We start from the raw sequence: 24,101 nt of genomic DNA on the forward strand, positions 1-24,101 counted from the left end.
TGAGTTTTAGGTTTTTTGGGATTCTGTGCTGCTTTAGTGTGTACTTCTGAGCTTCATATTAAGGGATGGTGAGCTCTCTTCACAGATCAGGGAGAAAAACAATTCCTTCTCTAGCTGGGGACCAAGGACAAATGATCCAAATCTCAGGACCAAGAGCATAAACAACAGCAGAATGAAGAGAGAAAAACAAGAAGGATGGGACTGCATAACCTAAAGCTGTAACTGGACAATTAACTCCAAGATGCAAATGGACCAGAACTGATCCAAGTGAGAGACCCCGTGACCAGTCGTGCATTTTGTGACCATTTTGGCTCATCTTGGGTGTAGCCCTGCTGGGCTCTTGTGCTGCCCAAGGTGCATCCATTGAGGCCTTTTAATAAATCCCCACTTTATTCCTTGACTCTGTCCAGCCCCTGTTCTAGATCAGCCTTCTCAAGGCATCAAGGGAGCCTCAGCTCTCCCCACATGAGCCAACAACTGAGGAAAAGAGAACAAGCAGCAGAACACTGCAAGGCAGAACAGAGAGCAGTGACACAGCTCTTGTCCCTGTGGTTTGTGAGTCAAGCTTGACTTGGAAGTGACTTGAGACAGTGCAAGACTCACAAAGTCAGTGACTATTGCAGGACTGAGGAGACCAGGAGATAATCAGCTTGTTGTTTGTGTGGGTATTATCAGAGAGAGCCCTGGCTCGGCCCTGACACCCAAACACAGAGGTGAAGTGAAATGTGAAACAGTGAATGCACCATCTCTGAAGCCATCCCTACTTATCTAAGCTATTGCAAGCTATCTAAGTATTGCAAAAACTCCACTTTTTATACCATTCTTCTCCTCACCGTTTGAGCTGTTTGTCCATCCCTCACCTGCCAGCATTTATCATTCCTGCTTCTCAATCCATTCTTTACCCTCAGACTGAGGGAAAAGAATGGATTCTCACTACAATTCTTTCCCTTCCATTTTCAAGACTTGCTACCTTTCCCTGAATATTTTCCCTTAAGTGCATCCTCATCTCACATTTTCCTTTTCACTCAGCCTGCTACTGTCCCTGCTCCATTTTAAGTGCTCTCATTAAGAATTTCAAAGATCAGTTTCAAAAAGCCACAATGTACCCATCAAAGCAGTCCTACTTTACTTACAAACACTCTGTACCACCATCAAACATTGTAGCCTGTGATACATTTCCTGTGATTATCCACAGGAAGGCATGGAAGAATGTTCCAAGCATTTATTTAAACAGAAATAATGATTTCTTTTCCCTGGAAACAAGAGCTTACTTCAAAGAAGAGTCTCTCCTGCTTTAAAAGGAAACCAGGAAAACTTGGATCTTTGTGGAGAATTTCTCCAAGCTCATGGTAAGGCTTCTCAAGTGGTTGAAGCACTTCTGAATGAATTATTTTTCTCTCCTAATGATCATTTTCCCACAACCTGCTGCCTTGGAAGTTTGCTGCTCCAGGCCAAGACCTTTCCTTCTTCCTGAGCAGAGCCAAGCAAACCCTAAACGGGCACAAAATCCCAAGGATTCAGCACTTCAGTGGCTGCTGGCACCATTGTTCTGCTGTTCCCAGGTGGATGTGGGACCACAGGTGCCTCGAGTTTGCTGTTCCCACCTGCATTTGCTATCACAGGTCCCTTGAGTCCACAATTTTTAAATGCATCTGGTACTGGCATTGTTCCAGAACAGGAGCCTTGGTGTTTTTAATTCCCTAAGTTATTAAAGCCAGTCGTTCCTCAGTTATGAAAACACACACAGCTGCCCAAACTCTGAAGCAAGAGTTTTTCATTTTCTAAAGGGTAGCCCAGCAGAGGGATCTGCAGCTAATTAACACTACACGAGGTTACCCTCAGCAGCCCCTTGAAAATAGAAACAAATCCTGAGGGGCCAGGACACCTTCCGCCTAACCAGCCTCCTGGGGACTACCCAGAACTCCTCCTTTGTATTTATATGTCAAATAAAACATATTTTTATCTATTTCTAGCTGCAGGACCACCTCTCCTGCCTGCAGCCCTCATGTCAAGAGCCTCCCACCACCCAAATTCCAGGGACTGGGATGAAGTTTCCTCATGCCCTCCTGGGGCCAAGGGGGCTATGCACAAGCACAGACTTGCCAAGGGTCATGGGGCCGTGGCAAAATGTGAAATATGTAAAAGTTTTGTTAGGAGAGGATGCTTTTGATGTTTGATAATGATATATTTTCAAGCCTAATCAACAGATCGGAGCTAATAACCAAGCTCATGCTTTTGAAAAAAATAACCAAATTACCAGCTGGTGGAATTGCCTTGTTAAGTTTAGGGCTTGACATGTTTCAGTGATCTCAGGTTCAGGGGGAGGCCAGCAAAGCTTGGGGAAAATGGGTGCACCCAGATAGTGGACACAAAGAATGCAGAATTTATGGGTCATCTGGCAGAACTGCCAAGATAAGGAATAAACGAATAAACCCCACTCAGCAACTGTGCTGGAATCAGCTCTGACATTGCAAAAACTCCACTTTTTATACCACTCTTCTGCTCACCCTTTGAGCTGTTTATCTCAAGGGGGTTCCTCCTGCCAAACCCACACAAGGGGACGCCAGGAGGCAGCTGCTGGTTTCTCCAAGCATGAAGGTCAACTCTGGAGAAGGATTTTGTCACCTTTCCTTCAGCTGAGGGTCAAGCTGGGGCGTCCCCCTGCCTCAAGCTGAGGCACACCAGAGCTGTGGCCAAGGGACATGGCCATAAATGTGTTTTGCCTTTAGAGCAAGAGAACTTCATCACTCCACAACACTGATGGAGAGCCCAGCAGTTAAAGCACTGGGAAGGAGAAGACCTGAATGTCATTACAACAGTAAGGGCAATCTTAATCAGTATTTCAATTAATTAAATATAATCCTTGGCTACTCTCCCATGTGGCAGCTTGGGGTGCAGGACAGAGCAACCCCAGCCTCCCCAAGCCCCTGGTGCTGCTCAGCCCTTGAGAAAACCCATCAACCTCACTCCTCCCATGACTGTTTTCAGTAAAAGCCTTTTAAATCCCACTCAAACCTTGTCAAACAGGCTGTAACTGGTGCAAATGAAAACTCAAGATGAATTTAATACTGTACCTATTCAGCCCTAAAATACAGGGCCGATCAGCAGCAATAGCACATTATTTGAGGTATATGATTTCCAGCAGATTGGGTTTTTAGCCTGTCAAGATCACTCCAACCATCTGAATCCTGTGAGTTCTCTAAAGGGACAAGGTATCTGAAAACATCTCCTCCCTCCCCCCTCCCTGGCTTTCCTCTCAGCTCTGAAAAAAACACCCTTGCTATCATTTCCCTGCATTTTAATCTGTCCAGCTCTTCTTTGCTATTGTAACTTTTGATTTAGAGGGATGTGACCAGACAGGAGAAGCAGGGAGCCACAGTGGGACTGTGGGGCTCCAGATGCTGCAGGAGAAAGCAGGGGGCATTTGCAGCTGGGCAGGTTCCCCCCACCTCATTTTCTTCCCTGGCTTTATATTTTTCTACAGGCTGATTTTTACCCTCAAACCTCATGCATTGCTCTGCTTTTCTTTTCAGGAAAAACTTCTCAGGCACATGGTGGCCAAGCCAGAGGTGCTCACCCACTGACCTGCTAAACTGAGGAGCTGGAAGTGCAATTTCTGCTACTTTTCTTATTGGAAGCAGTTTAATAATAGATATTTCCAGCTGAAAGGGAATATTCCAACACTCAGTGTTTGAGACAGCCATGAGAAATATCACAACTTGGTAACAATGAGCCTCTGAGCACCTGCTGGTTTTGGACGTGGGCATACAGGAATGATTTCAACTGAAATAGTGGAGAAAGAACCAGTTCCAATGAATTCCCTGATACAAATGATGATATCTCACCTGGAACTGGGATTTCAGCTCAGGCAACCTTTGTCTGCAGCAGGGTGGAACCTGGTGGGGCTCTGGCTCCTGGAGAGGGGGAAGCCAGCTGAGACAACCACCCCTGCACCCTCTGGAGCTGCGAGTCCATGCAGGAGCTGCAGAGGAGCAGGTGGGCACACAGGAGCCATCCCACAGCCCTGCCCTGCAGGCAGCAGCGCTGTCACCCTCTGGAGCTGTGCCCAAAACTCACTCTGCTTCCCTGGCAGGTCTGTTTTATTGTTTGAAACAACCAAAGTGCCATTTGGCTTAGGATGTTCAGGAGCCTGGAGGGTCCAGAGGGGATGGAGGGATGTGTCCTCCTGAGGCTGGACACTCCCTGTCCCTCCTGCTCTCCCTTCCTGCAGTTTGTCCCCCATCCCAGTGGCACCTGCACACCCCTGCAAGCCTTGGGGCAAGGCTCCTGCACAGGTCACTGTGTCTGTCTCCAGGCTCTTTGCAATTCATTTCTCCCAAAATTTTTCCATGGGGAGCCCACCTGGCAAACTCCTTCCAGGCAAGGAGTTCCCTCTGGAGCTCAGAGAGGAGCACAAGGCTGTGCCTGGCTCCTTGGTGCCATGTCCACAGAAATGAGCTCCCTCCAAGGCACAGGGGGATGCATTATTCAGAAACAAACAAAAAATATCCCCAAAGATGGATTGATAGGTTTATGGTTTTGGACACACTTCCCCTATTTTCCTCCTGCAGGCCAGGGAAGTTCACAGAGCTGGGTGGGATCTCCCAGCTCTTCCCTCCCTCGGCTCCATTTCCCCTCCACCCTGTTCATCTCTAGTCCCATTTTCAAGCAATACTCCAATAACAACAGGTCTGCATTTGTTTCTTTTTTCCTTCTGTGTCATTTCTCCATCCAGCTTACAATTTTGGCAGCAATTTAACAGCCCTTACAAATTACATTCCTATCTTTTTCACTGTTATTGTTAGAGGAGAAAGTCCCATTTTTCACTGTGATCTTACAGGTTTCTGCTGTCACTGTATTTAAGACCTTTTTTTTTTTTTTTTTTTTTTTTTGTCCTTAGCTTTTATTTTCTTATCCCTGAAGGGCAGCCTTGGAAATTCAAAGCTGTTCCCTGCCTATCAGTGGATCTGGTATTCTCTTTGACAGTTCCACAGTGACTGTCTCTCTTCCTTCCAACCTTCCACCTCAATGACACCTTTTCTCAATAAATTACCCTTTGTCTCTTGGAGTGATGGTTCCATTTGTGACACTTTGGATGTGTAATAGTTGCATCCCAGCGGATACCTCCAGGACTGTCAACTAACAGGCCAATACAAACCCACTGGTGCAGAAAATAAAGAGATTTATATATTTTGGGCTTTATTTCCTCCCTGGTAGTCAAGCTGTACTCTGCATTTTCAAAGTTACAGTTTAAAGGTGTGGTTGCTCCTTGCCAAAAAAAAACCCTCTCCTGGATTGGAGGGGTGGCTGAACTCATGGCAGAATTCCCTTTTTTGCAACATAACGTCCCTTGGGATCCCTGGAAAATGCCTTGGAGCAGCCAAACCCAGGCAGCCATGCCTCCCCACACCGGTGCAGGGCTTCACAGATTGTTTATGCTACAGAGGAAACATTGATTTTTGCAAACATTTCCTAACAATAACAACAGGGATCGATTTGTGATGCCGTTGCTCATGGTTTTGCTAAGGGGGGAGAAATGTGTGGAGCAGCAGCTTCGAGGTGTCCCTGGGCTCCCTGTGGGAAAGGAGGGCTCCTGGGGGGACACACTCACACCCAGCACTGCTGGAGGAGGGATGCAGCAGATAAATCTTGAGAAATCTGGATGCTCATACCCTGCTCCCATCAGATAACAATAGAGATATCCAGCAGCACCATCCTCCCTGGCTCCTGCAAGCTGCCCAACAGCAACAGATTGAACATTTTTATAGAAGTTGTCAAGATCCAGCCCTTGGCTTTAGCAGCCTGGGACTTTCTTCTCACAGCCCTGCACCTTCTGTCTCCTTTCCAAACACCAGACAAGCCAAACATTATTTTCCAATCCCAGCATCTGGCACAGAGCTCTGGGCAAGGCTCTCAGCCTGTCGCTGGTGAGATAAATGAGCCTGTTTCAGCGGCCGACTTCATAAAAGTATATGAAAAGTAGTTAACAAAAGGGTACTTCACAAAGAGGGGAATGCAAATGCAACCTCCTAGATAACTAATTAACTGCAGGAGGCAGACAAAGGGGAAGCAGCTTCCCATCTGTGGAAAGAGATGTCATTTTGTGGAGGCTTTAATTAGTTCTGCCCCGTCCCGCAGCCGTTCAGTTGCGGCGCTCACAGGCTGCTCCTGCTCTGCAGCTCCCCAGGCTCTCCAGGTACACAGGGGGAGAGCAAAGCTGGGAGAAAAACTGCTTCATCTTGCTAAAGTCCCCATGAGGGTCGTGTTTTCAGCAGGGACCCAAACAGGAAACAAAGCTGGGGTTCTTTTTTGGAGGCGACCTGCGCAGACATCCAGAGCCACCCAGCGCTGGCCACAAGAAGATCACGGAATCACAGAACAACTCAAACTGGAAAAGACCTCGAAGATCATCGAGTCCAACAATTAATCCAGCACTGCCAGGTCCACCACTAAGCCCAGCTTTTCCATGGAGAGGGATTTCTTTCAGTTTGCTGTGAATGCCCCATCCCTGGAAATGTCCCAAGGTCGGTTTGGACGGGGCTTGAAGCAACCTTACCTAGTCCTGCCCAAGGTGTCCCTGCCCATGGAACTCGATAATCTTTATATTCCCTTCCAACCCAAACCTTTGTCTGATTTCTCCCCCCCTCAAAGCCTTCCAGCCAGTTTTGGACACAAGCATTAGGTTTTGCTACCCCCCTGAGCTTTGGGCTGTACCCCTGCTTTGGACTAAGGCACAGCTCACACGGATGTGCTCTCCAGGGAATGTGGCACCTGGAGGGAGCACTCTGGGGTCCATCCCCACTGTGCCACTGCCCCTTTCAAGCTGTTCTCTTGCAACATCCAGCTTTTCTTTTGCTCCTCTGCCTGGGAGGGTCCCTTTGCACCCCCCAGGCTGCAGGAGCTCAGCAGGGTTAACGCTGAGCGGCGCGTACCACGGGAATTAGTCACCACCGGGACCTCAGTCAAGTGTTTTATTTAATGCCCTTTTCCAAAGACATTTGTACTTGAAAAAACCTGAAGAATTATGAGCTCCCTGCTAACAGACGTGACTCAGAGGAGTGGTGGGCACACGCCACTTCAGTGAGAAGTGTCTGCTGCAGTGTGGGTGAGGAGGAGAGAGGGGCTGCTGACAAAGTGGGTTTTGCAGGGGAAAAAAACCCAACTGGCTTCAGCTTGTGCTGCCAACAGCTTTGCTACAGCAGGGATCACTGAGATTACTGATGGGGAAAGCCTACCAGTGAAACTGCTCCCAGGGGCTTGGCCAAGGTCTGATGTGCCCTGGTCCCAACCACCAGGGCAGCTCTGGCATTCAGTACATGGAGCAAATCCGTGCCCAAAACACAGAGCAGGACAATGCTCTGCTACCCAAGGCCACCCTGTCCCTCACGGTGCTCTCCTGCCCTTGTGAATGCCAGGAACCCACTCAGCAAGAAGTTCATGGGACACTGCCAATCCCCTGGAGCTGGCTTTGGACACCACGTGCCTTTGCCAGGCATTACCTGTGACCTGCCTGGTGCACAGGCTTGTGCAAGGAGCACCAGGAGCACAGATATGTGGGGGATGCCCAAGTCCTTGTGCCAGCCATGGCAGGTCACTGTGGGGACATCGTAGGATTACAGGAAAAAAATGATAATAGAGTCATCCCTTCTCAAGACATCATTTCCCACCTGCATCCAGCACTGGCATCACTGGAAATTACCAGACTTGGCATTGTCAGCAGCCAGGAGATGCTGTGCAGAGTGAGGGGGACCAGAAATGAAGTTTATAGGGATACAGCCTTGAACTTTCTCTGGAGTGACTTCTAGTGCATTACCGGAATGGCGGGGATTGGCTGCCAAGCGGAGGCATTTGGAAATCCTCCCAGCTCTTTCCCAAAGTGGACGAGGAGGAGGAGTTGCCTGAGCTGAGCTGGGTTCCTCCAACCCCTGTGAGGCCCCCGAGGGACCGGCTGGGACAGGGGACCTGTGGGACCCGGATGGTTGGGACAGGAACGGTGACTTTGCACAATGCTGTGCCTCGGTGGCTCGTGACACTGCAGCAGCTGGCAGAGGCTCTCTGGAGCTGGCTGCACCCGGGTATTATTAGACCTGATGGTTTTATTTCTGCTCCAGCCAAAGTTCAGCTGGTGCAGTTTGAGCTCTGATGCTGAGATGGGTGCTGGATCCATCCTGTCCCTCCAGAAACACTTGGTGCTGGCAGTCACCATGTCCCCCATGTGCCACCACCCAGCCATGCAGCTTCCTACAGTGGGGGATTTCCTAATCCTCCTTTTGTGATCACTAGAAAATAAGAAAAGGAATGACCATAAATGATACTAAGCCAGGTCACTCAGAGCACCAGCTCTGCCAGATGATATAACCTTTCTAATTTACATTCCCTAGGGAAAATTTGCAGAGCTTGAGCTCTCAGAAATTCCTTTGCTACTCTCCTTCCAGGGAGGTGGGGGGGGACCGAAATAAGAGCCTAGAGATCATCTGTACAAGCTGCAGCACATCCCTCTACTCCTCTGGGGTCAAGCACCACCTCCCCCTGAGACTGGCCCAGCCTGGGCTTGCAGAGGAGGGAAGCAGGGAAGAAGCAGGGCCAGGAATTGGCAAGGGAAAGCAGCTGGGCGAAGTGGGCACTGCTAGGAGTCCAGAGAGACAGGGATCCCTCTGTGCCATCCTGGCATCTGCTGGGATGGGGGCATTTATCCGAGCCACTGAGCAGCAGTTCCTGGCAGGCACAGAGCTGCTCCTCGGAGCTGCTCAAAGCTTCCCCCAGAGCAGCGCCGAGCCTGCTCAGCCCTGGGCTCGGCTCGTGGGGAGAAATGAAACAGAGAGGGAAAGCCATGAAGAGCTCTTCCATTAACACCATTCCTGCCAGGCCCAGGGAGGCTGGGGTTTTGTCAGATCGTGTTGTCACCATGACTTTGCTGTTTCCGAACCCTGAAGAGATTCTTCCCAAAAGAGCAACCGCCCCCTCACCCGCTTCCCTTTCAACCCCCAGCTATTTTTATTTCCCTCCTTGAGATAAAGCTACATGTGTGGGGGAGGTATTTACACACACATGAGAAAGTATTGATGCACATAAAAATAACCTGATGATTTGAGAAAGACATTTCACTTCCACAGAGCTCTCTGTTCCCCGTTCCATTATAAACAGAAAACGCTGCAGTTATTGAGGCTTGTGGGAGGTTCAGCATTGCTCTCAGTGTGTCTGCAGAGAACATTCTCTCTGCTCATGCACAGGGTCTGCAGCTGGGGGAAACAGGCACTGGGTATGTGCTCAAGAAGAAAAAAAAGTGAGATGTTTATGTTCTTAAGAAGTTTATGGCTCGCTGTGAAGCAGATACAGCAGAGATGAATTCCTACAGAAAACTTCCCATATCCTCATTTCATTCATGATACATTTCCAGATGTGTAAGCGCCTGTCTGCACAATGCTTTCATCTTTGAAATACCTTTTTTAGGGGAACAAGGGAGGAGAAAGGTAAGCACCCAGTGCCTCCAGCTACAAGCTGATGCTGCCTGCTCTGGGAGCTCAGCTGTGCCCAGCTGTGGGGGTGATCACGCAGCATCTGCACATCCCTTGAGGTGTGCAGGGGGAGCAGCAGTGTGTGAGCCCCTGGGCTGCTCACCCCATGCATTTAGCGTCCACTGATCCCCAATTTGGGATCCATTGGGCAAGGCCACCCTCTGAGCAGCACATGGATTGAGGAGGGAGCGAGCTCACACAGCGAGGCAGGCAGGCCCAGCCTGGCTCAGGGAAGCATCTCTGCCAAAACAAGTCACTCCTGAGCCCTGGGGCCATGCTCTCGGTGTCCCTACAAGCCACAGCACACCAGGACACGGCTGCATCGGGGCTGCAGCAGCCAGGGAGCAGAGCTGAGCAGTACAGAACATCCCTGTGCTCGGGCTGGCTGCTGCCAGCCTTGTTGTGGTTTTCTTTTGAACAGGCTGCCACAGGCAGCATTCTTGGAGACAAGAGACAGCCTTGTTGCATTAACAGCGCTCCACCACATGGTATTACTATTATTATCTGGATTTGTGGGTATAATAGATAACACAGCAGCCCCCCCTCTCCAAAATAACCTGGCGTTGGGAGCAATTTGGAGCGAAGATTGGGATGTTTGCTGAGCATCCCACGCTGTGCTAAAGGAGGCAGCGCTGTGGCTGCACTCCCTCAGCTGCGGGAGCTGAGCCGCAGGACGGCTCTCTCCCAATCGCTCCGGAATTGCAGGAGAGATAAGAGCGAAAGGCAGCGCTCCGGCAGAGCCTGCCCGGCCAAAGTTGTTTAAAAATACTCAGTGCCGGCCCCCGTGGTTTCTGCGGCTCTGCTGGGAGTCGGGAAGCCCACGCTGGTGATGAGCAGGTGCTCCTTGCAGGCTCAACCCTTTAAAAAAGCTGCTGGGATCTTGCCCAGGGTCTCTTCTCCCAAAATCTAAGCCAGATCCCAGCTGGGAAGTGCTCTAAAAAACCACAACCACATGCCCTGGCAGTGACCTCCATTCGGTGTTAAGCACAAAGCCACCTCACCACCCATGGGGAGCACCACCCTGCCTGCTGACCGACCCATCTGCTGGGATGAATCCCACAACGCTGGAAAGAACTCTAAAAGGAGTATGTAAAAATAGCCTGCCCCGAGAGGCAAAACTGCCCCAGGGGGACCAGCCCGGATGGGGCTGGAAGCAGCAGCTCCTGACCCAGCTGGGGATGCAGCGCTGCCCATCACCGAGGCTCCCCACGCCCTGGCCCCCTCCAGCACAAGCAGGGATGGACAGGGAAAAGGCTTCCAGGCAGCACTGCTCTCCTGTCATCCCCAGCACCCTCCCCCGGCAGGAGCACAACCAAGGCTGGAATATTTGCTGCTATTGCTCGCGGTGTCCCCTGAGCCCATCCCCGGGAAGTGGGACCCGTCCGGGGGGACAAACCTGCCCGCACATGTTTCCCGGGCCGTGACTCACCCGGCCTAAGTAAACAGCCAGGTAAACAGGCTCGTTTTACTTTCAAAACAAAAACAAGGAGCCGCAAAACCCAGTTCCTCCTCCTTGAGTGAGGACGGTGTGTAATCCTTGGCATTTGTCCCCCGGGTGCTTCCGCGAGGTGCCAGCGCTTTAAAGGCTGGCAGCCGCTAGAGACAAAGTGACATATTTAGCTCAGGAGTGAAAATGCTGCTCGCCTGTGAGTGCCGAGGAGCAGGAAAACAAAAAGCACCTGCGAGGGGAATGTCTGCTGCTGGGGAGGCTCTGAAACCTCACCTCGAGCAGGCACGGAGAGCCTGTCCCTAAGGCACAGCAGCTCTGGGCATGGCTGGAATTAGGGGGATTTACAGCCAAGTGCTCCATTCGTGCATTTGAGGGTCTCTCCATCCTGCAGGAGAGACTATCCAAGGAGAAATACAGCTCCAGACATGGCATTGCACTCCCCCTGCAGCCCCCGAGGCTGAGCCCTGACAGCCCAGGTTTGCTTATGGCTCCTTTGTTGGAAATGGGTTTGGGCAGCCCCTCCAGAAATTCCTGTCCCAAAAGGCACCTTCCCAGGGAGTGGGTGTGGAGGAGCCCTAACCTGACCCTGCTGGCTTTGGGATCTCTGGGTGTTAAGTGCCCTCAGATGAAGCCATTTCCCAAGCCATGTGCTGTAAGGATCTCGCTGTTTGATGGCTCCTCTTATGTCATTTCAGTAGCAGGTGGTGGAAGTGGGGGGAGGAAAAAAACCTATAAAATGTTTAACATCCCTTTAGCTTCGATTTATCTGAAGAGAATTCAAACAGCACAATTTCCTCCCGCCATCTGGGTTTCACTTTAAAAGATGTTTTCTCATATCATTGCAATTTCAGAAAATCTTGTTGTACATCTATGGAAATGCAAGATGCTTCCCCTAAATTGTGCATCAGCGTGAAGCTTTTTAAACCTCAACAGCAGCTATGATATATTTTGACAGCTCCCAGACAGCTCCTGAGAGAATTTCCCTGTTCCAACACTACCCGTGCAGGGGGGCCCAGCTTTGGGAGCTGCAGTCCTACAAAGCAAAGCTCTCTGCTTGGTTTTGTACCAATTTCTGCTTGGTTTTGTCTTGTTTTCCTTCAGCACTGGGAAGAAGTTTCCCTGGCAGATCTTGCCTGAACACTTGGAGCTGCAGGCGGTTGCACACGTGTTCATCATGTGTATTTCCCACTCATGCACCCCAAAATAGCTTAGAAACACACTGAACTGCTCCAAAACCTCAGAGACATCTCAAAGGTCCTGATAAACATCCTGCAAGTGGGGAGTCTGGAGGAGGAGAAAGGTTCCAGTGATGTGCTCTCAGCCTTTCCTACACACCTCAGACAACTGCAGGGAGAGCTGCTCTGAGCAGACAGCCCCAAAAATCCAGCTCCACCAGAGAGGGAAGGCATTTTCTGCAGCACCCCACTCCCAGGGGAGACTCCCAGCCCTCAGCCAGGTGAGAAAGACACCCCAGAACGCAGCTCTCAGCCTTGGTTTCGCTGAGCTCCCTGAGCCTCCTGTGAAAGCATCCAAACTCAAACGCTGATTCACAGCCAGGAAGTGCCCCAAGAATGGGTTAACACAGCTCAGCACAGGCCAGGGGTGTTTGGTGTCAGTCACCTTGGAGTTTAATAATGCCATAAACACAGCAGAGCACCTCTGGAGCAGCCAGTCCTTCCAGGGGATGAGCTGTGCCTGGCAGAGCTGGGACAGGGGGTGACTGCCCACTCCTCCTGCACAGGGGAACCACGGGGCTCAGAGCTGGCTGAAACCAGGACAGGGGGGTCCAAGGAGCCCCCACCATGGAACTGCCACAGCACTGCTCACCCCAGCACATCCCCAGCACTGCTCACCCCAGCACATCCCCAGTGCTGCCTGTCCCTCAGCCCCAGCCTCAGCAAGGGGACAGCCCCAGGGTGGAGGAGTCACTCCCTCCCACGGGGACACACTGGGAAGGGACAGACAGGCATTTGAGAACAGCAGAGATTTTGGTCTATAGCCAGGGGGTTTGCTTATTTTTGAAGATATTAATGATTTTTCCCACATGGCTCCTGCATGACAAAGAAGGGTCCCATAAGAAAAGCTGGAGCTGACGCTGAGCCAAACCCCTGCCACAGACAAGCAAAGTTTTTGTCATCAAAAACCCTCAGATTTTGGAGGGGTCTGGTAGCTCACCTAGGGCATGGACTAAACTTGGGTTTGGTAAACCCAGGACCAGGTCTAAACCTGGCAAATCAAACCTGGATGGATCTAAACCATGATCCTGTCTCCTCTTAGAGCAAGGAGCCCTGTCTTGAGCAATTTCTGCCATGCACAGTTCAGGGAAATCAGGGACATTTCCAATGGAGAAACGGGTTGTCCCCGTGGGACCAAAAAGCCCACATCACATCACACGAGCCTCAGTTTCCCCAACGACACCTTGAAACCAGGATGCATCTTTCTGGTTTGCCCCAATGCCGTCAGAAACCAGCTCTGGGGACTCAGGTGGATGCTGGTTCTGTGGTGCTCTTCCCAAATCTGCCTCCAGCAGGATGGAGCCCCTTGCATCTTGCTGGGAGGAGTTGGAATGCTGAGCACGCCTTGCCGACGTTCACCCTGATTTTCAGAAATTGCATTAAATCAGTATTGCTGCAAATTGCCCTCTTTTTTTGGCTCCAGCTTGATGTAAAAAGGAAAACAAATGGAGTTTTAAAATGCAGCTAATCAAGGAGTTAAAGAGAGGTTAATCCTAATGGATTAATCAGCTCGCAGGAGGATGGGAAGGAGGCTCGGGTGAGAAGGAGCAGAGAAGCAGCCAAGCCTGGTTCCTCCTCCCAGGGGTGATGGAAAGGTTCAGGGGGAATGAGGAGACGGTGGTGATATTCCTTCTTCCACCTGGCTGGTCCAGCATGGGGACCACAGAGGAATAATGTGTCCTGGACTTAGGGATATCTTCCCTGAGAAAACAGAGCCCTTGATGCATCTGTCACCATCCCCTGAGGAGAGGGGTGAGGAGTGTTTGACATCACCACCCTCAGCTACAGAAACCAAGAGGTGACAAAACCCAGGACGTGGGGAGGCCCTGACTGGTGTTAACCCCCCTGCAGAACTCTGGATGGGATTGGGAAAGTGATTTTGAACAAAGCAGAGCTGTCCCAAGGCTTTCAAGCACTGCCTGCACCCACCAGGGCTGCCCTGACCCCCCTGCAGGGTCCAGCCCGTGGCTCCTGCCACCAAATCCAAACATCCTCCGGCCCAAACCATCAGCATCTGCCTCCCAGCACAGCCAGGCATCCTCCACGGGACAAAGCCTCTCTCTTGGCAGCTAATTGGGCTCAGGCATAAGAAGGGCTTGAACATCATTAGTGGCAGTGAAAGCAAGGAGGTTTAAAGAAGGTTATTAATGACATACACACTGTATACAGCAGCATAATCGCCCCCAAAAATATTAGATCCATTAAGTATCATTATCAAGGCCTGGAGCTAATCATTTAACCTTAATGAAACCAATACATTTCTCCAGCACTGGCAGCAGTGCTGATCCCTCGGAGGGAGGTGGCAGGCAGGGAAGGCTGGAGCAGTGCTGTCCCTGCAGCTTCACTGCTGCACCAGTGCCCCGCTGGTCTGGGCTCTGTGTTCCCCAGAGCTGAGCCCCTTCCAGGTGCTCTCAGCAGCGATTCACTCTCATCAGCATCAGCCTTTTGCCTTGGCAGCTCCAAGACCTTCTGCTCAATGACCACAGAATGGTTTGGATGGGAAAGGACCTTGAAGACCTTCTGATTCCATGGGCAGGAACACCTTCCAGCAGGCTGCTGAGTGCCCCATCCAGCCCGACCCTGGCAGGGCACTCATCCCACACCTCCCTCCTCTCCTTGTTTTGAGCAGTTTTCTCTTTGGAGACCGGAGGAGAAATGATTTGGAGCCAAGGCGGCTGCGATGATCTCACTGCTAATTATGCAGAGAAGTCATTTTGCTGTGGCTGTGGTGATGAAGTGATAGGAGAGGAGCAAAACCCCACAGCCACTTTGTGCATTGCAAATTGAACAGAAGTAAAACCCAAAGTGAGCAAACCCAACACTCTGACCTCTGTGAGCCACTGTGGGTGCTGTGCTGCCCCCAAACCCACTGCAATTAGGGACAGGCAGCTCAGGCTGGGACACAATTCAAAATGCCTTCAGCTCCACTTTCCTCTTTGTCCATGTGTGTTTTCCACCCTGGTCCCAGCAGCTGGATCATTACTGCAGCAGGACTCACCATCATTTTAAAGGGGAGCTGGGGATTAGCACCATCCTTATTAAAACCACTCACTCACACCTCATTTTACCTTCCCACTGGAGATGATTTAGCTTGATTTATTCTAATTAGTTGTAATTTATTGTTTTAATGAGCTCTTCTGCAGGCTTTTTGTGCTTCATAACCACCCTCCTTGGCTGCTACAATGCATTTCAAGGAGGTCTTTTAATAGGGAAAGGTTTCCAAGGCTTCCTTGGATAGGGATGTTTTTGTTGGAGTATGAAAGAATCAGAATTAAGCTGAAATTTTCCTCTCCTCCATGATGGGTTTGCTGGGGAGCATCTGGCTGGGAGCAGGAGGCTGCCCTTCAGCACTTCACCCAAACAGCAAGAGTCTCATTAATTATCAGCAGCATTTGCAACTGGGTTTAAAGACTGGTGAAAGAAAACAAATAGGAGAAAACTCTCCTTTGTCTGGCTGCAGCTCTGGAGCAGGGAATTTGGGCCTGGAAGGTGCTGCTGCCCAGAGGCAGCTGCAATTCCATGGATAGGTCAGGGATGCTCAACACCAGGGTCACCCACACTGCCCACCCAGGAGGGTCACAGGGCCTCAGAGCCCACCCAGTCCCCTTCTGGGGTGGACACAGGCAGGAGCATCCAGAACAAGATGCCATAATCAGCATTGCTTTACCCACAGAGATCTCTCCTCCCCTTCCCTCTGCTGGGATGGGTGAAGCTGCAGGAACTTACTTGATCTGCTCCCAGGGGTGGCTGGGCCATTTCATGGCTTTCCAGCCTTTAATTTGGAAGGAAGAGAAAGGCCATCTGGTCAGGTGGGCTATTTCTGTGACACTGGGCTCTTCCATTAGAAAAAAAAGTAAGTTTTTGCTTCTCCGTCCCCACAGACATCACGTGGCCAAGTTCCCTTTGGAGACATCCAAAATAAAGCAGATGAGATTTGCCTTGCAAGTAGAGACAAAAACTTCATGGAAGCAAAACATCCAAAGGAGGAGAAACTCCCAAAGAGAAACATGAAAACCCCCAAATGGCTTCAGCTACAGCAGAGAAACACCTGGGTGGTTACAGGATATTTTCTCAGGGAAAAGGGACTGGCTTGAACTGAAGCAGCTGAGATTTGTGTGAGAAATAGTGAGAAACCCTTGGGGAGCCAGGGATGCTCTGGAGGGCTCTGGGAAGGAGAAACTCCTGGAAGTGTTACAGCAAATCCCCCGTGCAAACCCAGCTGGAGCCACTGCAGGAACAGGAACAGGAGCAGCTGCCAGGAGAGAGCCTGGAGAGCTGCACGTGTCCTGGGGGGCCAGGGAGCTCTGCAGCCCCAGGGACTGAGGAGGAGCATGCTGGAGGAAGTCAGGCTGGGCTCCTGCATGTGCAGAGGCTCCCAGAGGGGCTGGAAAGCACAAACAACCCCATGAAACAACAAAGGGGTCTCTGTGGGTACCCCAGGACCCCACAGCATGATCCATCAGGGAGCAGTGAGAGACATCAAGGGCATCCCTGCAGGGTGAGCCAGCCCATGGGTACATGAGTTAGTGATGGTGGTGCTCCCCAGAGCAGGGATGGACACAGCTCTGGGAGCTGCTGTGCTGGCCACTGGCCACAGCTCTGCCACAGGGGCTGGGCACTTGGAAAATCAGATGAACCCTGCTCTGCTAGGAAAAGAGATCGGGTCTCTGGAGGTGCCTGGTGGATCTGGACAGCTCTGGAGCTTCTTGTGGATTATTTACCCAGCTCCACATTCTGCCAACCAAAATAAATCAATTCAGCTTTTGCTTCCATTTTAGGAAAATAAATCCTCTGGGACAGGCTGGGAGCTGGTGCTCTGCTGGGAGCCACGTGCTCCCCATCCCAGCCTGGTGGGATGTAAGCAGGACTCGGAACCCCATGGGCCCACTGCCCATGTCCCTGCCATGCAGGGGGCAGGAGGTGCTCCACAGCTTCTTGGGACACACAGCAGGACACAGGCAGGAGGTTACTGAGCCTCCTGCCACCGAGCTGCTGCAGAGCTCTCCCACGGCTTGGGTGACCTTATCCTTATCTCCTCACGTCCTTCAGCCCCTCACAGCAGCCAGTTGGAGCAGCAGGTCCTCCAAGGCCAGTTTCCCATGATGTAGCCCCTTATCTCATGGTGCTGAGCCCTTCCCACCAGCCCATTCCAGCTCTGTGTTGGCAGCACTTGGAATCACCCACTTGTGCTGCGGGAGGGATCACCAAAAACTTAACTCAAAAAAAAAAGCTGCATGGACTACCCACATTTCCCTCCAGCTGCCCAGGAGAGCTTTGCTGGGACTCCTAAGAGGGAGCCTTGCAAGCCCATGGTCCTGAGATGCACCAGGAACTGCTGGATTTCCTCCTCAGCCCCAACCCCAGAATTCCTCTCCTGGAACAGGCACTCTCCTTTCTCCTGCCCCACCAGTGCCAGTTACAAATTGCCCAGCATTCAACTGCTTAATCCCACCAGCTCTTTCAGATGTGGTTGTGTATTTGATCAGAACAGGCTTCTTAGAAAGAAAAAAAGATTAAAATCTTCCAAGCACCTGCTCCTGTCTCCTCCCCATCCAGGATGCTGTGTTGGCAGCATCAGTGCTGCTCCAAGAGCAGCATGTGAAAGACCAGATCAGGATGGTTCCTCTGTCTCCTTCAGCACTGAAATTCATTTGGATTCACTTGGATGATGTGGATATTGGTGAGTCTAATGCTGCTCCAGGAGAAAAAAGGGAGCACTGTCCTCCTGGAATGATTGGGACAGGGCTGGCACGAGGGAGGGTGAGCAAACTGCTCCCAGCCCCCAGCAGCCCCAGCTCTGCTCCTCCTGGAGCCCCAGAAAGGCACAGATCCCATTCCCTCTCCTCAGACACGGAGGAGAGGCTGGTGCAGAAGTGCCCCAGTGTTTCCAAACCGATTTTTGCATTTGCAGAAACACCAGTAGGGATTAGTTGTTTAAAACCTCCTTTGCAGAGATAATCAGATCATACTTGAAAAGAGCCTCCGGATCTCCAGTTACAATTATTTCATTAGGATGTGATACTCCAGACCATCCAAGAGCTTGGGAAGCTGCTGTCTGCACAGGCCCGAGCACGCTGCCCATGGAAGAGGTCCTTAGTGCTAATTGCCAATGCCAACCCCAGCCATTAGGAAATTATTGCTAATGCAGCTGACAACAGCTTTTATAATACTCTATTAAGGAATTCATCAGAAAGCAGAACCAAATAAAGAAAAAAGCTATTAAAGAAAAACAAAACTCACCCCAAACTGCAGGATCAGCAGGAACAAGAGCAGGAGCTGCTGTGTGAGTGCAGCAGCCCCAAAGCTGAGCCTGGAGCTCCTTTGTCCCAGCACTGGTGTTGCATCAGCCTGGGGCTCTCCCCAAACACCCCGGGATGGGAGAGTGGCTCAGCAGTGGCTCATTCCCCCCTGGCAGCTCCCTGTGGAGTCACAGCTGGTCCCCTGCACCTGCAGCCCTGCTCAGGGAACCATCCTGTGCCAGAGAGGGGTGCAGGGCCAGGATATGGGTGCAGGGACCTCCAGCCAGGGTGCTGAGCCTGACCGTGTCCCCAGGTACCCCTGGGGTCCTTCTACGAAAGGGGAAAAAAATTCAAAATTCAAAAGTCTGATAAAAATAACTCTCTGAAGGGGTGAGGAAGAGGAAGGACAATTTGTGCTGGAGAGGTGTCACCCACAGGGCCTGACGGCTCCAAGTGGCACAAGGACACAGGGCTGGAGCTGTGACTCATGACTTTTTGGCATTCCATGCCAGTGTGGGTATCACATTTCGGGGATTATATTTTATTCATAAAAATTGCTGTGCTCACAGCTGTGCCTGGCAGAGCCACAGAGGCTGAGCTTGGGGCTGGCTGTGCTCTGCACCATCGGGGGGTCCCAGCTCTGGAACAACTGCTGGAAGTTAAATATAATCTGCACAAGTGGGTGAGAGTGCCCAGGTTCCCCTCCACCACCTGGAACGTGGGTGCCTTCGTGGCACGCGGTGCTGGGCCAGGGTTTGCAGCACATGGTGGGTGTTGTTGGTAACCACCTCTCAAATGAGCCAGAGCGAACACGTGAAGCTGTATTTTTAACTCTGAGGTCCTGGTGACATGGAAAACTGGGTGCCTGGCCCAGGTGCTGCACAGATTGATGGAAAATTTCCTGCCTCCCATCGACAGCTCGGCTTTGCTAAGCCCAGGCACTGCAGTGGGTTAGCAAATGGGCTTTGCCCCTAGGAATGGTTTTAAGGCTGTGCCCAGAACACACCATTTGCCATTCCAGTGGGAAGTGCTTCCCTGGGGAGCTGCAGGTGGGGAGCTGCCATGGTGAGATGGAAGTGGGGATGGGGCAAACCAAACTTTCCCAACTCACAGCCTGGTTTAGCATCCCCATGCAGGAAGAACATTTTCAACCCCTTGAGGGCCTAGGACACGATGAGCCCATGGTCCTTGGCAGGCCCAATGCCTCCCCAGCACAGTGCTAGCTGGGACTTGGAATTCCCCCATCAGTGCAGGCATCCCACACATCTCTCTTGTCCTTGCCTTCATGGGGATGACCTGTGCCAAGCTGGGAGGTGGCACATGGTGACATTGCCCTCGTCCCCACCACCCTCCCATGCCCTACGCCCACCCCACCGGCTCAGCCGAGACAAGCACAGGCTAAGAACATCAACTGGGTTTTATTCCTCAGGTCTGACAAGTAAAAGCACAAATTCTCTTTAGAAATAAGGAAAAAAAACCAACACCAAAACCCCAAACCAACGTTCAAAGCACGCAGACCGTTTCTCAGGATGGAGGTCACTCCATCGAGCTCCGCCGCCGGACGCGTGTCCTTCGCAGAGATGTAGTTTAAAAAAAAAAAGAAAACAATTCATGGAGGAGGAAAAGACACAGAGCTACAGGTTTCCATGTCAATTTTAAAGAAAAAAACAGGCCCTTTTTTTGCTATTGTTATAAATATCCCATCCGAGCGACTCGGAACAAACAATAACCGTAAGGAGGAGCATCCTTTCTGCTTGGCCCCGTGGGCACAAAATCTCTCCCGGCACCTCAGACCGCTAGAAGCCCTCAGGGGCGGTGGCCTGGCACCCGGTGCGTGCCCCGGCTCTCAGCTGGGGTGGCGGGTGCTGCCATCCCTGCGAGCGAGCGGCACCCGTCACCCTTGCCCGAGGCTGTCAGGACGCCGCGCCGCAGGGGACCGGGGAGCGGGGAAGGGGACACGGGACGGGGTGCCGGGGCGCGGAGGGCCGCGGGTGGCTGCTCAGGTGCAGGTGGCCTCCTGGCTCTCGACGGGGATCTCGCTGCCGCTGCCGCCCTCGCCGAACTGCTGGTAGGGGGGGATCTGGGGCGCCTCGATGATCAGCAGCCCCTCCGGGGACAAGGAGGCGAACACCGTGATGGGATCCACCTCGTAGGGCAGCCTGCAGGGGGGCAGGAAAGACGCGATGGGTTAGGATGCTGCATCCCCGATGGATCCCGACCCCCGGACCCCCAGCGGTGCCGAGGCAGCAGCCCCGGCAAAGCCTCTGTTATTACTGGAGCGCCTGGGAATGTGCGGGGGATATTTCGAGCGGGCGCCTGGCCGGCCTGGCCCCCGTGGGAGCTCTGTTTAATCTCCCGGCAGATGTGTTTGACGGGATGTCAGCGCCGCGGGTGCGGAGCGGAGCGAACCCGGCCGGGCGCAGCCCGCGTCAGCCGCCAGCCTTGCCCGTAAAAGGAGCCCGAGCGAGCGGTGCTCCCCCAGCGCTCCCGTGGGAGCTCGGGATGCACAGGGCTCCTTCAGGGTGGAAAAGCAAAGCTGAGCTGCTGCCAGCCGAGGAAACCCTTCCCATGCCCAGGGCTTTGATGCTTTTCCCTGTTAACCGTGCGAGCCCCGCGGGTGGGATCTGCCCCCCACATCGGTCGGGGCTCGCCTTTGCGGTTGTTGTTGCCAAAGTGAGCCACGGGTGAGTCAACGCGATAGCGATCTCACTGACATCATGGAGATGCGGGGATATGCCGGGATGTGCTCCGGGCTGCGGTGGAGCCCGCCCGCCGTGCCCGCTGCTCCCCGGGGACGCCTCCTCCCCGCAGCCCTCCTGTCCCTGTCCCCGGCCGGCCCCAGATGCAGCCCCGGGCGTGCAGGAGACTGACAGAGCGCCTCAAAAAAGGCCTCGTCCTCCTTCCCTTCCCTTGGGAAATCACTCTGTGGCCCGGCCCGGCACGTGCTGCAGAAGGGCAGATTTTGGGATGGAAACGTGTGTGAGCTGGGGTGCGGGGACTGGCAGAGCTCGGCCGGGCCGACCGGTACCTACTGGATTTTCTTGGTGAAGTTCTTGGAGACGATCCCTCCTTCCACCTGCTGCTCCTCGTGTTTGCCTGCAGGGAAGGCCAACACCCCACATCAGCACCTTACCAGGAGATTATTTTTTCCCCAACAAACAACAACAACTAAACCCAACACGGAAGTTTTCCGAGCAGCTGTTTCCCTGCCCCAGTGCAAACTCTTTCTCTGGGGAGGGCTCAGGAAACTTCTCCGTATGGGGAAGGAGATGCTAGACACAGCACAGCCACATTTCCAGTGGAAAACTGGGGTCTCACAGGCTGCCAGGAACTGGGGCTTAAGAAAATAAACAAATAATAAAACCATTGTAGGTGGCAGCATCCACCTTGGTCTCACTTCCAAGGATGGGCTTCTTTCCACCCCTCAGTCAGCCTGGGGGTCCCTGTACCTGGAGCATCAGCCAGAGGCTGCCTGGGCACCCCTGACCTGTGGCTTTCCCCCTGTGCTGCAGTGAGCTCCAAACAAACACTCAGAGCTGTGTTAGGTGGCAGCTCCCAGCCCTCCCTGGTGATCCCAGCCCGGAGGACCCAGGGACAATGGGGAATGTCAGTGCCAGGCTGATGGGACACTGAGGGCAGCCGTGGGCACCCCAAAAGTGCTGGATCCCCCACCCACTGTTCCTGACATTAATTGACTTTTCACGGCTCAGTTTCTGGCCGACTCAGCCGGGCTGGGCAGGGGGCTGTGAGCAGCTGCTCCTTTCCTCCCAGCCTCTCCCTCGGCCCCTTTAAAGGGAATCTCCCTCCGTGCCGACCTCACCCTGGCTATAATTAACCGAGCAGAGCTGGGGCCCCTCTTGGCTGCTCGCACAGGGTGCTGCCAGCCAGGGCAGAAAGCAGGGAGATTTACCCCAAAGGACACGTGTCCTTTCTCATTTTGGCAGCAAACCACCACGGCTTGTGAGCCAGATCCCCCCGTGACACCCAGACTGCCTCTGGAGATGCCCCAAAGCCCTGCTGCAGCCCTCCCCTGCTCCCAAGCACGGGGCTGCTGCCACCGCCTTAAAATAAAGGCGATTTTGGCATTTTGCAGCAATTCCTCGAGCTGGCAGTGCCACCTCCCCGGTGCCTTGGCTCTCACCTGACACCTCGACGTAGCCATCCTTGGTTTTGACCGTCAGCTCCTCGGGTTTGAAGCTGTGCACGTTGACACAGACCTTCCAGGGCTCGCGGGGGAAGGGCGCGGGGCTGCGGCTCTCGGGGTACCCCCCGAAGTGGGCGCCGTAGGCGGGGGCCATGGGGGGCGTGCGGCCGAGGCCGGCGCGCAGGGGGCCCGGCCAGGTGGTGGTGAGCCGGGGCCGAGCCCAGTCGGGCCAGTCCGCCGTCAGATCCCCGGGGAAGGGCGACAAGCCGAAGTCATCGTCCAGCAGGCGCGAGGTCAGGCCGGGCTCCCGGAAAGGGTCGCGGAGGCTGCGCCTGCCGGGATAATGGCAGGAGAAGGGCATCTGGCTGTCGGCCATGGCTTCCTTCGGAGGGGTCCGAGCGTGTCCCCGGGGCTCTCACACCGAGCCTCAGCCTCTGTGTGGCTGCTCCTGGCTGCAAACTTCCCCCGGGAGCCTGTCCCGGAGGAGACGCATCCACCCCGGGCGGGACGCGGGTGCGCGGGGACGGTCCCTCCTTCCCGGCACCAGGTGAAGGACGATGAGAAAATCAATTCAGGCTGAATCACCGGGAGCTGGAGGAGCGCAGGAAGGACGGAGGGAGCTCTCTGGCCGCGAGAAAACGCTTCCTGTCTGGCTGCGATCCCAGGACTGGGGAGAGGAAAATAAAACTTCTTGTCAGGAGAGAGAAAAAAAATTAATAAACCCAAATATCCTGATATTAAAAAGCTTCTCTCTCAGTTCTCACTCTCCAGCACTTTATGTGCAACTTTCCCTGCTGCTCCTGGGTGAGAGCTCCAATAAATGCCTGAGCCTGCAGCCCAGAAACTTCTCTAACCTTCCAGCCGTTGGGCGAGTACTATTTATATGGATTTCGGAGGAGGGGGGTGTGTGTTTTGCAAGTCCTGCCCTGTCAGCCGAGTATTTTGGAGAGGATGAAACAGCCGTGGAGAATTTGGGCAGTGGCAGCTGACCTCTCCTGCTGGCCCGAGGATCCCGGCTGCCACGGAGCCACGGCGCTTCGGCAGCTGCCCCAGCCCCTGCCGCCCCCTCCTGTGCTCTGCCCGCCCAAAATAGCCCCCAAGCTCACTCAGGGCTGGCTGCTTTCACCCCGGTGTCACCTGTTAAAAATACCGTGGTGGGGCTGAGTTCCCCTCACTGTAAAGCCACGTGTCCCCACGGCAGCGAGCCCTGCTGTGCCGGGAAATGGGTCACTGCTGGCACCCCCGCGCAGTGGCACCCACGGGTGGGCGTGTGGGGCAGGGGCACAGGGGCACGGGATGAGCCCCTCCAGCACTGCCTCTCTGGCCATCTGCACCAGCTGGGCCCGGAGAAGCATCCCCTAACTGCAGGAAGGAGACAGACCCCAGGCAGCAGCAGGGCACTCACGGCGCTGCTCAGCACCTGCCTCCTCCTGCTCCTCCTGGTCCCGCCGCATGCCCCGGCCCTGCCGCAATCGCGGTGCGGGCAGGGCGAGGCGTTAATCACAGCCGCGGCCGGGC

General features: G+C 53.2%; 1 protein-coding gene and 1 long non-coding RNA gene across 2 annotated transcripts in view; both read right to left on the reverse strand.

The window, feature by feature from the left end:
- The window catches only part of LOC121365135, a 66,135-nt gene extending 47,401 nt beyond the window's left edge, over positions 1–18,734 (reverse strand). The window contains exon 1 of the long non-coding RNA XR_005956951.1: positions 18,441–18,734. This is a non-coding gene — a long non-coding RNA (uncharacterized LOC121365135). The remainder of the gene's footprint in view (positions 1–18,440) is intronic.
- A 1,104-nt stretch (positions 18,735–19,838) lies between these two features.
- Positions 19,839–23,438, reverse strand: HSPB8 (heat shock protein family B (small) member 8). Its single transcript, XM_041488752.1, has 3 exons — positions 22,581–23,438; positions 21,472–21,535; positions 19,839–20,598 (listed from the first exon to the last, which is right to left on the reverse strand). The coding sequence occupies exons 1-3, from the start codon at positions 22,957–22,959 to the stop codon at positions 20,439–20,441; spliced, it is 603 nt and encodes a 200-aa protein (XP_041344686.1). The 5' UTR covers positions 22,960–23,438; the 3' UTR covers positions 19,839–20,438.
- Positions 23,439–24,101: the final 663 nt, after the last annotated feature.

Source organism: Pyrgilauda ruficollis, unplaced genomic scaffold (assembly GCF_017590135.1).
Source record: "Pyrgilauda ruficollis isolate IOZ18807 unplaced genomic scaffold, ASM1759013v1 scaffold9, whole genome shotgun sequence".
Lineage (NCBI taxonomy): Eukaryota > Metazoa > Chordata > Aves > Passeriformes > Passeridae > Pyrgilauda > Pyrgilauda ruficollis.

What these genes read in the sequence shown, in the direction of transcription:
- HSPB8 (XM_041488752.1), bottom strand. Translation starts at nt 22,959, where the DNA reads ATGGCCGACAGCCAGATGCCCTTCTCCTGCCATTATCCCGGCAGGCGC. An exon ending in TGGCTACGTCGAGGTGTCAG is followed by an intron (nt 21,536 to 22,580) that starts GTGAGAGCCAAG and finishes CCTTCCCTGCAG; the next exon opens with GCAAACACGAGGAGCAGCAG. An exon ending in AACTTCACCAAGAAAATCCA is followed by an intron (nt 20,599 to 21,471) that starts GTAGGTACCGGT and finishes GCCCCCCTGCAG; the next exon opens with GCTGCCCTACGAGGTGGATC.